The sequence below is a fragment of the Metopolophium dirhodum genome, chromosome 2 (assembly GCF_019925205.1).
Source record: "Metopolophium dirhodum isolate CAU chromosome 2, ASM1992520v1, whole genome shotgun sequence".
Lineage (NCBI taxonomy): Eukaryota > Metazoa > Arthropoda > Insecta > Hemiptera > Aphididae > Metopolophium > Metopolophium dirhodum.
Window position 1 is genome coordinate 17227751 of NC_083561.1, and position 19303 is coordinate 17247053.

At 41.0% G+C, this 19303-nt stretch overlaps 1 protein-coding gene across 1 annotated transcript in view; it reads left to right on the forward strand.

Moving 5' to 3' along the window:
• Positions 1 to 18961, forward strand: part of LOC132939903 (B-cell lymphoma/leukemia 11B-like) — a 32930-nt gene extending 13969 nt beyond the window's left edge. Inside the window, exons 2-3 of the mRNA XM_061007320.1 lie at positions 2140 to 2685; positions 14163 to 18961. Coding sequence (XP_060863303.1) covers positions 2140 to 2685; positions 14163 to 16885 — 3269 coding nt within the window. The 3' untranslated portion in view covers positions 16886 to 18961. The remainder of the gene's footprint in view (positions 1 to 2139; positions 2686 to 14162) is intronic.
• The last annotated feature ends 342 nt before the right edge of the window (positions 18962 to 19303 follow it).

Below are 19303 nucleotides of genomic sequence, written 5' to 3' on the forward strand. Positions count from 1 at the left end.
CATCCCTTTCAAAGGAGGGGGTACTCGGGCCTGGGGCGTTGACCAAAACTGACCGGATGACCAATCGATCTGACCAATGACCATCGACGACGCTGCCACGGCGGCTATTCACTCGCAGCGGGTGCATATTGTATGTTGTAGCGTAGGTATATAGAGCGCAGATGTTTGCGGCCGTCCTCTATACATCTATACGTTCGCTGCTGCACCCTTCGCCGCGTTTCCCGAGCGGCGGACGCACCCCTCGGGCAAACAAAAACACTACCCCACGGGATTTTTCACCGTGTGCTCGCCTATATACATGTATATAATATATATATTGTGTACGGCGAGTGTCCATTAGACGCATTTAAGGTCTTCACCAGTGTGTGTGTGTGTGCGTGTGTGAATGATATACATATACATGTAGTTTTGTGGAGTGGTGTGGAGCACCCAGATATGTATATAGACCGGCGTGGTATATAACGAAAATCGTAGTGTAAACCGTAAATATGGGCCATATATATACATGTATAATATAATACGTACAATATTGCCGTCCGAGATTTTCACGTCAAACGCACGTTTGCCACTTTCGCCGGGTATTATATTATATACAAACGGCCCTGCCACCACCGTCCCCCATCCCACAGTGCATAAACAATAATATCCCCGGCCCCAGAAAAGCGATTAAAAACTATTAGGGGCATCGTCATATGCAGCGGACACTGCCGAACCGTTGCAGTGCAGTAGGTTTTAATGTATAATAGAACCGCTCTTCAAACGCGACGCAAATAATACACGTAATAATATATTATATTATAATATAAATGGCGGATTTCCGGGTTATCGGAAACGATTTATGGAGAGCCTCGCGCATCGTCGACCGCATTATATTATAGGTTTAATATATTATTATACGATTTTATTTTCGTATCGTCATTCATCGTCCAAGGTCAGTTTTATAATATAATATTATATTATATTATCCCGGCGGTGTCGTATATTATACCTATGATATTATTATGTGGAAAAATATCGAAATTCGTTCAGTTATTGATTATTTTTCTCTCTTCCCAGCTCCTGAAAATAATCGTCTTCTATATTATTATTCATTTTAAAATTAAAATACGCCTCACCCGTGTATAAAATATTTGAATACCTCTTGTGAATATGGCGTTATAAAACAAAATTATACGACTTAATACATTGAGAAAATTCGTTTTTCGAAATTTTCTTGTTCATCAATTTTTATCGAACAACACTTAATTTTTTTTACCAAAGATGCGCTTATTGGCGTATATACGCGATGCCGAAACGGTCTCGGTTAACTATACACACTTAATATAATGTATACACATATATATATATATACGGTGTGTGATGGTAACATAAGTATGGTACGTGTGGTCGTGTGTGTGATCACCTCTGACGCGTCATCGCGATAAGTAGCGTTCTGTATGCGACGGCGAATGCAGCGGCGCGGCGCCCCCTCCGTCCGCAGTTGTAACCCTCAAACAGAACTAAACTAATTTGCGCCGCGACCACACATCGACATCGTCATCGTTGCCATTATTATTATTATTATTATTATTATTGTACTTGCTACTGATGGACGATTTCACATTGTGTTTTTCGGCGGGGCGCGAAACAAAAAAAAATTACACAAGTATACTAAACATGTATATGATACCGTGGTATATAGGAAAGGAGGGGGATATAGATATCGAACGGTTATTGATTTTCATCATTAAAACCGCCGGTTGAACACAAAATGGACGACGTCCGGCGCGCGCGCACATTACCAAACAATAATAACAATAGACGAGATCGGCATTGTCGTTTTAATTCTTCGCGGCATTTGATTGAGTATCGTTATGTAGATATTATAATGTATATCGTATTTAATCGAACTAAGTGTCTGTTTTAATTTTCTGCCAAAATCGATGTGTTTGTTGTACACGAAATTCGTATAATTATGAAAGTTCTGTAGACTGTAGTGCAGAAAAGTATAATAGGTATAATATATAAAATGTGAATTTATGCAACACACGTAGTTATATATACTTAAAATAAAACCTATTTTTAATAACAATATGGCTCAGGTGATAACAATATTATATACAACAAATTTCACTGATTTTTTTTTATTTTGATTTACAGCGGATACGGACCCGACACACAGCACCGGTGGCACCGATCAGGTGGACCTGCTGACGTGCGGTCAGTGTCAGAGAGTGTTCCTGCTGTCGGACATATGTCGGTTCGTACAGCACAAGATGACCGGTTGTAGCAAAGACCCGCTGACTGCCAACTGCAACAGTGGCAGTGGCGACGACTGTGCCGGGCCACCACCGCCTCCACAGCCGCCACTCGATAACGGTCTGTCGATGTCCAAGTCGAAGTCACACCACCGGTCACAGTCACCAGCGGGTACTGACGACTCGACTACTCACCACCACCATCATAATCATCATCACAGGCGACCACCGCCGTCCAGCACTCCCAAGCGGACGTCCGACCGTAACAACGGTGGCGAAGACGGTAACGCAAGTTCCGAGGACGAAAAGTCCAGCGCCACTGTTGCCGCCGCCTCCAAGGGTGGACGGGTAAAACAGGGATCCGAGTCGTCCGAGGACTTGGGCTACAAAAAGTCCAACCGCTCGGCGTTGTCCTGCGTCGACGCCGAATCCAACACCACCAACTCAGGTATGTTGCGCTCATTTGTTTTCTATGAATTATTATTGTATAGATATAATAAGGGGTATAGGGATGGGTTTATGTATAAACATGTATTCTTTATTATTATATATATTTTTCATCCTTTTGATTGAAAAAGTTACGCAATCGGTTTCGAATTCTATCGAACGTACGAAATTGAAAAGTTTTACACTCGCCTCCTCCTCACTCGTATAGTCGGACATTGCCGTCGTCGAATTTCGTTTTACGCCCGCCGGCGTAAGAAAATAATAATATGTTATAAATCTCGCACACCGCGGTGGATATATATATTCCGCGTGTATTATATTCCGAGAAAAATAATGACAAAAAGATAATCTCGTTCCACCCCCCTCCGCCCGCGAATACTCCGTTGGCAACAAAACCAACGCACCGAGACGACGTGCAGGGGTGTGCCTCTGGTTGAACATTTCGTCTAAATCGTCAGGGTGGCCGCCGTATTTTCCCGAATTCATGTGCCGGTTAAATGAAACTATAGTATATAGGTAGATATCTATATGTATATATATGTATAATATTATACACACAATATCTTTTCGTCATATGCGCGCGTCCGACCGCAGAAGTCACTGCGATTGGTTTTGAAATGTATTTCAACATCCCGGGAAAATTGTTCATCAAATTCACGACGAATGTTTATAGTAATAATAACAACAATATAATATTAAAATATTAAAATATCCACGTAGTTGCGACAGGAGCAAAATTACTATCCGCTCGCGCGGTCAAGTGAACTGCAATTTAAATAATTGTCCTTCGCGCTGCTATATGTGTTGCAGTCCACGCGCGTTATTCGTCGTGATAAAAAGAACGTTTTGTGCTTATATATATATTTGTGTGCTCGAGTATACGTTCAACACAATAATGCCCGTTCGTACTGTATAATATATGGTAAATTATGCAAATAAGAAATTCTTTTTGTTTCGTGTCGAAACATTTCAAACGTTTACATTTTCGATTAAAACGTATATTTGTTGTAAAGGTAATAGTACTTAGGTTCGCAATAACATCAATCACGTATCACCGTAAAATAGCAGATTAATCTAAATAAATCTCTTCTTTTTAAAATCCAATTGAATCGAAATGTGATTTTCACAAAGATATGAGCTAATAAAGACTATAACCCTTTTACCGCGTGCAGCCACCGAAGATGACGGGTGGCAGCCGTCTGAGCTAATTTTCGGCCGATTTGTCACGGTTTCGCTATATACCGATACATATAAGCTTTGATATGATATTATTTAATATGAATATTGAATACAGTGGCCAAGATGCATAACAAAACCGGTACCGCTTGGCGTAGTTGTCGTCGTCACCTAATAATTGCAGGTGACGGGCAATCGCCCGTAGAGAGAAAGATAGAGATGGAGAGAGGCAGAGCGAAATAATAATAATTAAAGGTCCTTGATTTGTGCGTGGGTCCTAAATTTTTGGCGCGTGTAAAAAACAAACCAAAAAAACGAGACGACGTTGCAGCGTGTGGAAACTCAACCGAGGCGCAACGGACCGCGAAAACAGAAAAAAGAAAAATTTAAAGAAAAAAAAACCGTCGTCTATTATAGAGACGGCGACAGAGAAACTGCGACGACGGTGAAGCTCTCCAGGTGACAACGGGAGTCATTAGCCCGGACTAGAGGACCTTTTTTCCGCCGCGGCGCTCGGTTCATCGGGTTCCACGCAGAGATTTCCATTATGTCGTGTTATTATTATCATTATCGTCGTTATATTATTCTGGTCAATTATACTATATTATATTATTTATATTTTTTCTCTCTTTGCAGTGGTGGTGTAAATAATAATAATAATAATAGTAATAAATCCAACCTTGTTTCCCATTAGCGGCGCGTTTCACACTGGATCGACGCGTTCTGGATCGGCGACAAATTTTAATTGCATCCGCGCGCGACAACCGGGAAAACCGGCCGCCGCCGTCCTCGGCCGTCCGTTCTCTCCCGCGCGGTAACAATAATAATAATAATAGTAATGTAACAGGCGCGCACGTCCATGGGAAACTTATTATTTGCGCGGCGCACATTTTTAACGGCCGAATAATCGTCAATAGCCGCCGGACACGAACGACATTTGGCCACGCGACGGGGAGCGCGAAATCCTTTCGAATTAAAAAACACGAAAAAAATTATAATAGACCAGTGCAAACGCTCGCGCCCGCGTAAAACGTCGACGATATAGTTACGGTGATATAATAAACGTATATACATCTACCGCCAGTGCACCCAAAACGATTGCCATATATATCTTTTAAAGGGTCTGTGCCCGAATCATATGTCACACAACATTCTGAGCTATTTAACATTATGAGAAGGGAACTGTTACTTTATATTATATAATACCTATGTCCTATAATTTATCATGGCTGGAGATTACGATAAACTTTTTTACACAAAATAAATCAAATTATATGTGAGTAACTGAATGTATAATTACATGCCTGTATTATACTTTATAACTTTATATAGGTAAGTATATGCTATGGTATTAATGTATTATTAATATATATGCCCATGGCATGCATTCCATGCAGTTTCTTTTAAGATTGTCTTATATACATACCTACGAAATGCCGCGTCTGCAGTGACAATTTTATCAACGATAATCATAATATTATAATCTAATAACCGCTAAAGAAACAAATAATAATAATAGACGTCGAGAGATGGATGGTTTGAGGTCAAGCGATGAGGAACGGCTACAGCAATATAGGCACGTGCGTACAATGGACGAAGAGGATAGCTGAGTGTGTACCTATATATACTGTACATGCACTGTGCAGTATAATAATATATGAAAACGAAAGTCCGAGCGCGATTTGTCTATTAGCGACAGTAATATAATATTTGCCTCGGGTCGATTTCGTTTCTGTTTGCGTTGCGTTTTCGTTCTCTCGTCATACATTTTTAACTGGGGGAAACGAGTAACGACTTATATATGTCTTTATACAATATTATATATAATGCGCACACGTCATAGGTACAGAGGTCATCGACGGTTGGTGGTGAAATCAAAATCAACCCTTTCGCGGAGCCGCTATACATGCGCTCGCCTAAAACTATATAATATAATATGACATACAAAGATAAGTCTCTCCCGCGATATTGTACACGCGCAACCCCATCGCCACCGCTGCGGATTGACAGTCGGCCGTATGCCCATTGTCCAGTTCGGACTCTCGCGCACAACTGTTAATAAACTTTATATGCTATACATATTATTATACTATATTGCTGCGCATCGGCCCCCGCGGGAACGACGACATAATATATTTCACCCTTTCTCCGTTACGTCATTCACAATTTTTTTTTTACACGTCCGTATTATATATACACACAAGTGCCACCGCCGTGTTTATCGGACCGTAAACACCGCCGTGGCCGCCGCCCGCGCGGATTATATTATTATTATTATTATATTGTATACAAACGATCGTCGTCGTCGTATATATCGCCAATTAGTATATCGTATAGAAATCGAACACCATGCGTTACACTCATCATCGTGATGTATAATATATACCCGCGCACATTTCATATTATGTATAGTGTAATACGCAGTTATAACTGCCGCGGTGACCCTCGCTGTCGTCCGGCGGCGATCTTTTCAAATTAAAAACGATTTTTTTTTCGCGTTCGCGTCCGTCCGTCAAACGGCGGCAGTGGCAGAATGGACAGTGCACTGCACACACAAACACGCTCGCCGTACATACACACACAAAATATATAAAGTATTAAAATAAAAATAATAATAATAATATGTGAAAACGTCGTTACAGCCCGCGGGCTTCCCACGACACTGCGGGTCACGACGCCCGAAGGACGGCGTGGCGGCGACTCTGACGATGAGGACTATAATACGCGCGAGGTGGCGACGGCGGCGTACAACACGGTTGCGCTCATCGTTTCGTCACTGCGTATCGTTCGTCGTACCTACTCAGTGCACATTTTCCCTTTACGCCGCCGGTGTGGTCACTAAACCGTGTCAGGGACGCGGTGGCGTATAATATATAACCAGCTAACCCGACGTTGACGACGACGACGACGACGACGATGAACGAATATTTATATAGGTACCTACCACGACCGCGGTCGTGTTTACAGTCGACCTGTACAATATCGTATAGGTATACGCGTTTTCCCGGATCGTTTCCCGTATATCGATTATTATTATTATTATTATTATTATTATTACAATATTATTGTGATTGCGTCGTTGTAATTATTTTATTTTCGTCCTCGCTCCGAAAAATGAGAAATAAAAATGACACGGGCAATAATAACGAAATAATATTGTAATACCTATATAATGTAATGCGATATCCACGTCGTTCTTTTCGAAGTCTTCACTATGTTATATATATACATATACGACGGTCGACGGGTCACGACCGTGGAAAGTACGATATAATAATAACATTATAAAGTATGTATATGCGGACGCGACTTGAAGAGAAGAAAATAAATTTAAATATCAAAGTGATTAAACGCGCGACGACGACAATAGTAATATTAAACGCCGTTATAATATTATTATTGTATCGGCCGTCGTCACACGACTCCAAAATCTAATAAGTAATAACAGTGTAAACGTTGCACGCCGTATAATAATAATATAATCTCATCGGTGGGCGGACGTGGCGGCGTGCTGCAGCCGCGGTCTATGAACGACTGCAGTCATGGTCAGCGTACGTATTATTATTATAGTTGTGTCCGTCTGCGTACACACACGACCTAACCTTACCCATATTATTATATTATGCACACAGTCCGTCGGGCGCATCATCATCATACGAATATAATAAATACGTAATGTTTATAATGTGTACCTATAAAAGACACCCACGACACGGGTTGTATGCATATTATGCATATTTTATTATATTATTATTATTGTTATTATTATGTGCGTCGCCGCCGGGTCCGCGACCGGACGTGACTTTCGTCGGCGAAAAACGCGTGTGCCAATAATCTCCGAGGGCTGGAAATAGCTAGTTGTGTTTTTTTTTTTTAATTTCTGAATTCGCACGAGTTTTGATTATAATAATTAAGTGTGTGGGTAGGTGCGTATTACCTAGGCATCGTGTAAATCGATGGATTAGCGCACGGGCATATACGCCAATTTTACGTATCTATTACAAGTCCGCACTGTCTATTATCTCGAAAATAGACTTCACAAGTCCCATCATTGCACATCGATTCGCTGTTTTTCCCGAATGTAAGCATGCGGATTACGTATGTTTTTTAATTTAAAAAAAAAATGGTATCACGACTTCACTATAATATATTATATAATATTATAATAGCCATCAATTTATTGACGTTCCTGAATACCTAATATCATATTTGTGCAGACTTAAAATATTATTATAATACCTTTGTGTAGTACTAAACGCCAAGCCGTCGACATATAATATATTTTTATGTTATTTCGTCATACGTCATGAACCATAGCCGTATAACCACACGTAATAATATACCGGTAAGCACAGTTTTGTACACTTCGGGGTTATTATTAATATATTTTTTTTTCATCAAACGTCATCCCGTCGACAAAATATAATTTACGTAAATTTTGGGGCACGCGTATTGTCTACACCCGCCGTACTCATTGCGAGCGTTCCTTTTGTCCGGAGTCTATAGTTTTTAAAAATTGTTTGCTCCCGTTATACTTCCATAATATTATACATTTATACGTATGGTTCGTCTCGTATATTGTTTCCCGGGCACATCAAACGAGAACCGGATTTATCAAACTATATAATATTTTTTAATATTGTTATAATGTTTTATCTAATACGGTCGCCAATCGCGCGGTGTAAGGGCTTTTTGTTTCCGACGCATTTATTTTGTATACACACATAATATATGTATATATATATTATATATAAAATATACAGCAGACTATAGATGTTCATTGTATAATCGGAAATATTTCAATTTCGCTCTGTTGTGTGAATCTACAGAGGACTGATTTTGTTGATATGGCCTTATTTGTGTAGTAAAAAAAAACATTTTTTCACACTCACTCATATCTAAAAATTAATGTTTATACACACGTCATAATATGATGCAGTCATTACGTAATGACGTCGAAAAATTTAATAATTATTGTAATTGTTATATTGTTGTCGTCTGAGGAACAGGAACATCTGAACGCGAGATGTAAAGTAGAAGAAAAGATGCAAAACTGATATACGGTCTAAATGTGACGTATAAAATAAATAAACATGATTTAGATTATTTATGACGATGAGTATATAATAAATATTTTGGTCAATACTATTAGGTTATAGTATTTACGAAAAACCTAATAATATTTCCGACCACGTAGGTACTCCACCTTAATACTCCAACGTCGAGTGCACTGAAAAATGCAGCGGATTATGCAACAGTATTCATCCTATAAAATTAATAATTATATATAATTTATACAAACAATTTATAACCATTGCATTTTTTCGAAACGATTTCATCTGATGTAATTTCCGTTGTTTGGCCGTCCGTCATTATAGTATAAACCATATTACTGTATGTATAATCGATGGTATCTACATTATATTAACGAGCGTAAAATCCGGTACGAGTAAAAGTTTAGCGTCTAGAAATCCGTCTGGATATACATCGGCCTATTAGTATATATTATTAGTTATCCGGCGTGAGTATAAATATCGGATGCTTATAATATTACATAGGTACTATATTTTATAAACATACCGCGCGTGTACTTTTAATTTCCGCGAGTTATTTCCAACATTAATAATTATACGCCGACCTATATTATGTATATTTATTATTCCATTTACAATATTTATATTATACCTATATAATAAACCAATTATAAAATCGAGCTAATAGGTACACCAGGTTGATTGTGATAGGGGATGGGTGGGTGGTTGGGTGGTTGATAAATAAATAGCAGCAATAATAATAATTACGCGGTGTGTGTAATAAATGACATACCTATACTCATTAGTATACCCGGCTCGTTAAAACTTTGTGTTTATTTACATTATTATATTTCACGTTACGCGTATTATACTGATTCGCGACCGGCGTAATTGATTTATTTAAATGCGACGATGACGACGACTACGGTTATCCGGCGCTATAGCTGGTGTAGTAATAGTTGCAGTATCGTTAAACAAATATGTTATATTACTTATATATATATATACATATAATATATGTATAAATATACAATATATACTCGTGGCGGAATACACATTGTAAGTACGATTGTATATGATCGACTCAGCGGCGGTACGTTCGTTTGTGATGTAACGCGTAACAGAAGGTCGAAACTATTGCAGTTAGTCGTGTTGGCTGCAGTATGTGAGTGGGGGGGAGGGGGTTTGGAGGAGGTGGGCGCACTCGTGATGGACGACAGACGATAATGTTTTAATATAATAGCTTCAATAAATAATAATATCTAATCCCGTCGAAGTCACCCGAAAACGGGATGACGTTTGACGAATTTTGTGAAAATCGTTGAGTGTCGGGCGCTCGTTGAGGGTTAATATACGTGAACAGCATATTATTATGTATAATATGAAAAAGGATTGGGCGAGGAAAAATACGAGTCTGACTGCGTGGAGACTGCAGCAGCACGAGAGCACTGCAGCAGATGCAGATCACACCGCGTATATTATACTACATGTCGCGCGTACCCGATATTATATTATTATTATTATTATTATTAAAGTATATAGTATATTATTATATATATATAATATTCTACGCGTTGTGGAAAAATGAATATTATTAAAGCCTGGTGTCCGTCACAGCTGTGCGGCGGCCTCGTCGGCGACGTACACACCCCAATTTCGGAAAAATAAAAAGGGTTGCGCGCATAATATATTACACGTACACGCGTCCATCGCTTTAAAATACAATAATATGTATCGTGAAAGACCCTTAGGTACAGGCAGGTAATTCGGCGTATATACGCGTGCCCGTCGGGGGTAGAGGTACCTACATCATAGAATATACCGTATATACGTATTGGTGTATGCGCTGCTGGCGGCGGCGTGCATAAGGTCGGCGGCGGTTTATTACTATTATTATATTTAGGCACATATTTTATTGTATTGTGTATTATATATTATTATTATTATGATGATATTATCATCGCCTTCAGACACGGGTCGTCCGTATGGTCGGACCACTCGTCGATCCGCTGACGGACGCAATCCGCGTCACGTGGCCGCGTCACGCCGTCCGTCCGTGATCACGGCCTCGGACTATTATTTCAATAATAATATTTAATGACGGCAGTCTGCTGTAGTAAAACAAAGTGTCGTATAGACCACTCGACGAGAAACAAAAAAAAATATTATAAAAACTACAATATAACAATATAATTATTATGATGTAGGTATGCGTACGTCTGTCGGCCAAATACGTAGGTAGGATAATAATTTGTTAAAATCGGCAGTGATAGGACGGTTGTATTTAAATATCTTCTGCACAAATCCGCACTTGAGTGTGTGCACTCGATTCCACTCGCCCTACATTATATTATTATAATAATATGGCTTTGCGTGGACAGCAGGGTCGCCCGCATGCAAAACAGGACTATTCTTCTATATGCGAAGGTCCTGCGATAAAAAAAAAAAAGGCAAATTTACGGCTCATTCCCCCCCTCTTTCTCCGGGATGCGGAGACCATCTACTGCCGCGCAGATGACGGCTAACACAGATTGTCCATAAAGCTCGTTTATTTTTTATTTTTTTTAAACCTTAAAAAGCTTAAGAGGGTCGACGACGACGACGACGACGACGACGAGATAACCCACGTACGGTCCTCCGTCATTGTTGTTCCGCTGCTCGCACCCGCGGGTCCTCTGCTGCTTTTGTGCAGTGCCCGCGCCGCCGACGTTATCTTCTTATGATATAGGCACTATATTTTATACGTATACGTGGTATATTATAAATATACGCGTCGCGGTTAAAGACGCGAGGCGGTACACAGCGGGCGGGTGGAGTACTATGCACGCGGAGGAGGAGGAGGCTGCGGCGGCGAAGTCCACTTGTGGCCGGCGATGATGAATGCGCTCATAGATATTATTATAATGTATACGTATTATTATATACATGTATATAGCTGGCGACACGCACACGACGACGACGAGCCTCTGCACTTCCCCCGCACATATAATATGACCCGCGCGGCGCCGGAAGAGGAAACTCGCCGCGTATAGTGTACAATATAATATATTATAATAATATCGTGTGTGTGTGTGTGTGTGTGTGTACGTATACGGCGTTGCGGGTAGCGGGACGAGGAAAGAAAATCTAACCGTAATAATGTGTGTACGTGTGTGTGTATGTGTGAGCGCGAGATGGTTAGAATTTGCATTTGAAAAAAAGGAAAAGAAAAAAAAAAGAAATATCCCTCCATCGCACCCCCCCCCCCCCCCTCCCGCTTCCCTTACTCCTCCGCCGCAGTACTACGAGGAGCCTATACTCGCGCGCATATTATATTATATGGACGACACTGTTATCGTGCATCACGGAGAAACGTGCCCGGTTCGACTTTTCGTGTTATTTAGAGAAACCGCGTTCTCTCCAGTGCCCCCGTCTCCGCCACAGCATCGATCTTGATGATTTTCGGTAGGAGGGAGTACCGCAGAAAAAAAAAAACATAAATATATAAAAGAAAACGACAAAAGCGTAGGTATTATTTAGACGTTATAATAATGACTTTTTACTGTCCGGATTCGTCGTCTTAACCGTACGTGTGTGTCATATTGTGTATAATAATATACATATATTATATAGATCATCTTGGCGAACTCCGATCTATCTAATAATAATTAATAATAACCTCGTCATCGATCCCGACTTCGGGGCAACGCGCTCGTATAATAACCTATACGACATTTCGTGTGCAATAGTTCGCATCTGGTATGAGATTCAGTATTATTTTATTTAACCGATTTCGGTCGGTATTATATTCTATATTATATTATTTGATATTTCGCGTCTTTCTTTTTTTCGTTTTCGCGGTTACGCATTCGAGTCACGCACGGTCCAGCCGTGTGCCGCCGGCGTCGCGTACGAGGCATCGCCCGTCGCATTTCCATAGTCGTTTTTACAGTTTTTTTTTTTCAATAATATCCTCTCTCGGGGTCCGGTCGTAACAGCGCATCATTGCGCCACCCGGCGCCCGCGTTTATATGCCACGCGTTCATTATTGCGCTCGCCGCCACTGCCATTACCATAGCACAGCAGCCGCCACCGCGAAAACGTTATATTTTTATTTTTCACACCGACGCATCTTGTCCGACTGGGGAAAAAAATAAACTTTACAACCCGATATATACGGATTAGAGGGGAACGCGGTGGTCGTGGTGGTCGCGTTACATATTATCCCTCGGGTCATTTTTTAAAAAAACACCACTTTATACATAATACACGCGTATAATGATATATTATACGATGGGGTGTGAATGTCCGTCTCACTCTCTTCTCTCTCTCTCTCTCTCTCTCTATCAAGTTTTTTTGTTTAATATTTTTTAATGAAATTTTTACCGCCCCCTACTACTATTACTACTACTACCACTACAACAACTACTGTGTATATTGAGTTCACAACGAGTATATATACTATTATAGTATGATTTTGTGCGTACGAAACACACAATATAGATTTCTAAATAACAAAAACTCGCCGAATCTTGTGCAATAATGTGCAGTTGTCGTCGCCGTTGTTGTTCTCCCCGCAAATTTTCGGTCAGCTGCTCGCACACACATAATAATATTATATAATATTACGTGGTATGACCCTTTTTGGTCGTATAGCCACACGTCATCGGCGGCGGCGTCGTCGTCGTCGTTGCTGCCGGAAAACGGCCGTTACTTGCCACTGCCGCCGCCGCTCAGCAGTCGCTCGGAGTCCGATCGGGTTCTCGCGCAATCTATTCTCAAGTCAATCATATTTTTTTCTTTCGTTTTGTGCCACCGAGTTTGAGGAATAATTGCAGCGCGCGATCGTAAACTATATAATATTAAATGAATAAGGGTATATATATATAGGTACCCTACCTCCTGTACGTGTATTATACAATGACGCGATAGAAACACAACCGACGTCCAGCTCTATTACGAAAACATAAAAACACCGTCGTCTCTTTTGTTCCATTATTAAATTTTATATCAATTGAATGGTACACGCTTGACGGCTGCGGCGCAGTATGGGTTTATTATTTTTATTTTTTCCTAACGTCGAGCCGGACTCGAGAGTATTGTGTATATAATATTATATTATAGTCTGTACCTGTATATTATAATATGATATAAATTACATTATGCGCAGCCTGCAGCGGGGCTGCGTGTAACGGCGCTCGCACACGGTCGATTGACCGATAGGAAATTTCAAAACAACGACCATTCTAATCGAATTTTTGTTTAATTTTTCTTTCTTTCGTGTTCACAGAGCCAAGCAGTTTCGTGTGTTGCACGTGCAAGGCGAGGTTCAATTCATCGTGGAGGCTTCTGCAGCACGCCCAGACCTCACACTCGATGAAGATCTACTCGGACGGCACACCATCGCCAGTGTCGCAGTCCAAGAACAACTCGTCATGCTCTTCGTTAGGATCGTCTGGGTGCTCGAGTGGAAACACGTCTTCACTGCCGGGCATGTCAGTCATGCCACTGGCCCTGGGCATGCCTCCTTCCAGGATGAACATGCACACCCATCCACCACCGCCACCGCCACCACCCACGAGTACCGGTCCGCCGTCAATGGTCGACAACAACCCCATGCCCATGCCTATGCACAACCCTTTTGCTGTTGGAGGCTTGCTTAGGATGCCGATGGGCGAGCCTCCTCAGCGCCCGTCCCCGTTCCCTGGGACGTCTCCTATCGGCAATCCGCCACTGTTCGCGCGGACGTCCAGCCACCAACAAGAACACCAGTTCCGCATGGAGCAGCTTATGTCCGAACAGTTTAGACTCAACCAGCAGCAGCATGGGCTGGGTTTTGCCGTGGCGGTGGCCGCGGCTAACGCCATGCCCACGTCACCGTTCCCAGGGCTAGCCGCCGCGGCCGCAGCCAACGACCGGAACAATCCTAGACACCCAGCGCCAACGTTACCGGCCTTAAATCTCGATCCCCAGATGGATTTTTACTCGCAGCGATTGCGGCAACTCGCAGGTACCACTAGTCCTGGAGCTGCTACTGCACCAAGTTCGTCGCCTTCGCCGCGAAAAATGACGCCACCTTTTAGCAGCCCCAACAACAACAACAACCACATCAACAACACCGTGTCGGCAACGGCAGCCGTGACCACGGCTCCGCAGACAAACACTACCTCCGCCGCCGCCGCAGCAGTCACTGTCGGCTTAAATAACAATAACAACAACAACAGCAACGTGAGCAACAACAATTCGGTCGAGTCACTATCTGAACAAGACCGAATCATCGGCGATACGTCCAGGCACACGCTTGACCTGTCGTCCAACGCGTCGAAGGACAAAATCTGCCAAGATATAATCAGTCAACCACAGCAGCACCAGCAGATTGGTGAGGAGGAAAAGACTCGCGAGTGTGAGTACTGTGGTAAGAAGTTCCGGTTCCTGAGCAACTTAATCGTGCACAGGCGCACACACACCGGAGAAAAGCCGTACAAGTGTTCGGTGTGTGACCACGCGTGTACGCAGAGCTCCAAGCTGAAGCGGCACATGAAGACGCACCGTCGGTCGAATCGGGGAAACGGGCTGGCCGGTGGCGAGTGTGGGACGACTGCCAATGGGGTGGATACGAGCTCGACACCGGACATAACATCCAACGATGATGACGAGGATGATTCCGAAATGGACGACGACGAGGCAGAAATAGAGGAGGAGGATGATGGTGACGAGGACGACGCTGACGAAGATGACGGTGACGAGGATGATGAGGAAGAAGAGGAGGAAGAGGAGGAAGACATGGAGCTAGAGGACGAAGATAATGACGAAAATGATGAAGGTGGTGATGTGCCAGAGGACTTGACCACCAAGTCGACGTCATCGGCCGAACATGATAAGAAGCCGGGTGGCAACGGTTCCACTAGAACTTCGCCCGAGAACACACCCGGTGACCGCATGCCGCAACCGCTGGCGCCAAGCTCTCTAGTTGGCGAGCTCATGAGCAAATTTGGCTTGAGCAACATCCAACAGTACAGTGAAGCGTACAAGCAGGCGCTCAAGGAGTCGTCATCGCTGCTGCCACCGCCGTTTCGGATCCGGCGGAAAGACAACTTCCGGCTGTCGCCGTCCATAATACCAGACAACAACAACGGTTCGGCAAAGTCGGCGAATCCGTTGCGCAATCTGGAGAACGGGCTCGGTGATAAGGCGGCGGCTGACATCCGGTTCCGTGAGGAGCTCACCAAGAACCTGATCGCGGCCGGCCAGAACCCACTCGATCTAGTGGGCGCGCACCACATCTTCGGGCCGGGTTCCGCTTTCGAAAACCCTTTTGACCAGGCCTCCAAGAGGCTGAAGCTCGACCCCGACAACCCACACCACCCTCTGCTTGCCAGGGAACGGCTTTACGCGGCCAACATGTGGCTTCCGGCCATTGCCGCGCACCACCGAGGTGAATCGTTCCTAAGCGGACTTCCGGGAAAACCACCGTCGGCTGGAAGTGGCGTCGGAGATCCGGGAAGTGGTGGTGGAAGTGGTGGCCGTTCGAAACCTGGTCCTAGTTCGCTTTCAGCGGCGCTTAACTTGCAGGGACTGCAGGGGGGACATGCCAAGAAAGAATCGCGGCGTAACGACACGTGCGAGTACTGCGGCAAGGTGTTCAAGAACTGCAGCAACCTGACAGTGCATCGACGGTCACACACCGGCGAAAAACCGTACAAGTGCGAGCTGTGCTCTTATGCGTGCGCCCAGAGCTCCAAGCTGACCAGGCACATGAAAACGCACGGCCGCTTGGGCAAGGACGTGTATCGGTGTCGGTTTTGCGAAATGCCGTTCTCGGTGCCGTCCACGCTCGAAAAGCACATGCGCAAGTGCGTCGTGAACCAGAACATTAAACTGGAGGGCAGCCAGTACATCAAGATGGATGACGGTTCCAAGACCGAGTCCGGCGGTGGTTACATTCTGCCGCCGTCTTCCATGGCCGACGACGAGTCGTACAGCAGTTCAGCCGTTTCGAAGGACAACACATGACTCTTCCCCTGGAGGGGTTTCAGCCCCCTCCCCGTACAGAGTACGACAATATACTAATATGGCTGAGTCTGTATAATATTTCACTAGAGAATCGATGAAAAAAATATAATATAAATTACACCTATTAAATCTCTTACACGACACATAGGTAGAATATTATGTAAGTGTGTTATGAAATACATATATATATAGATAATTTACAAAATACAAATAGATCTCGTATAACATATTATTATAATATACCTATAATGATAATATTTTTGTTTTTAACATGCAGTTTTATGTGTTTTTTTTTAGTTACCGTTTCACTATAAATATTTCTTGAAAAAATCTTTAATATTATTATAAACCATATGATACTTATACAGGACACGGCGTACGTCCTCTCCGTCTCATCGTCTTTATATCGTGATCCGCTGCCACCCCTCTAGGTCTGGTGTAAATACTGTCTTGTTATAATTTAATAATTTATTATATATTATAATAAATATATATATTTTTTAATCTTCCTTTATCTGTTCGTATAAGGCTATATACCCACGGTTAAACGGCACAAAGTCGATTCGCTCAAAATATTATTATGCTAACTGAAAACAACGTACCATTCCACATGATGCCTACCTACTATATACATACCGTACATAATGATTGTTTCCCGACCGATTTTCGCGTTCACCGGACAGTTTGCAACTTTTTTTCCTTTTTGAACTGAATTTTTTTTCGCGGTGATTCCGTTTCAACGAAAGTACCTCCTATACATTCCCGAGAGATCATCACGAGTTCCACACCGAAGACTGCATTTTTATAGAGTTCACATAATCATTATTAAAGTTTTCCAACCGCTTTATACGCATACATACGTTTACGTATAGACCGAGTGGATGCGTGATTATGTGAATGAAAACACAATTGTATATGGTAATAATTAATTTATTAACACTATACAATTATAATCTCGATAAACATTCCCAGAAAAATTGTAAATATAAAATAAATAACGTGTTGAACACAATATCGTGTATAATATTATATTTATTATAAAACAATAATATAAATCCCATTTTTCCATCGTGTAAATAATTTTTCATAAAAATAAGTACAAAATGTTTATAAGTCTAGAATTTTGTCATGTAGTTTTTTTTTTTTATTGTTAACAATCGTTTGTTTTTTCTCTTTTAGAAATGAGTAATTTCTAACAAAAAAAAAAAAAATGTTGTAAATTCGGTTTATGTTTGACTAGTCTGTTATTTATTATTTTACATTTACAATTATTTTTATTATTATTATTATTCTTATTATTACTATTATTATTATCATTATTATTATTATTATTATTATTATTATCATTATTATTATGATTATACGATTATTATTTGATTTAGATTTAAAAGCATCTCCAAACCCCAAATATAAACTCACCCAAAAATTGTTTGAAATTAAAAATAAGAAAAAACAAAAAAAAAAATTATAACATATACCTACGTTTTAATTAAAATTGCGTTTACGCTCACTAATGTTCCTCATTATTTTATTGTAGAGTTCTTATACGGATTAGAGTTTAAAAAAAAAACGGTGTATTTAAGTTTTCCTATGTAATTTAGGAAATATCTTACGTAAATAAATTGTAAGTTTAATATTTTATTGACTGTGCGTTTGGTTTAAAAAAATATATATATTATCATCACTGTACCTAAAAATAAATAAATAAATGAATAATCGTCTATCTTTTTATTATTAATTATTTGTATCATTATTGTTTACTATAATATTAAATTGTTGAAGTGTCGAGTTTTAGATTAGGTTTAGTGAAACTTCACGATGCCGACCGTTTTCGGTTTCGGGATCCGACGACATTTTCCTTCGGACTTTTGATGGTCACTCGACATATAATTGATTATATTATAATTATTATAATCATTGTTATTAATTATCTAGCGCATTTTCGTTTTTTTTACATTTGTCGAGTAATCACCAAAATTTTGATCTCCGACGTCGGAAATCGAAATGCAAACATCGGCCGTATACGCATCTAAAACATTATTATTATAATATAATTCTACTTCTATATATACGTACTATACAGTACCTGTACAACACACTCACAAACACAAATATACATACACTAAAACACATGAACGATGTATTTGTTTACTATAAAATTAAAAATATATAGGTAGGTACCTAGACGTATTATAATATAATATAATATGTATTATATTTGTATTAATACAGATCACATCGTCGCCAACATTGTGTGTTCTTAAAGTGAATATTATTTTTTGTTTTAAAATCAAAAATCTTAAAAAATATGTCTTTAGACATTATATAATACCTACGTATAAACAAGTATATGAATGTTGTACTGCAAATAATTTTTTTTTCGTTTATTGTTTTTTTATCTGTCCGCATATTATTATA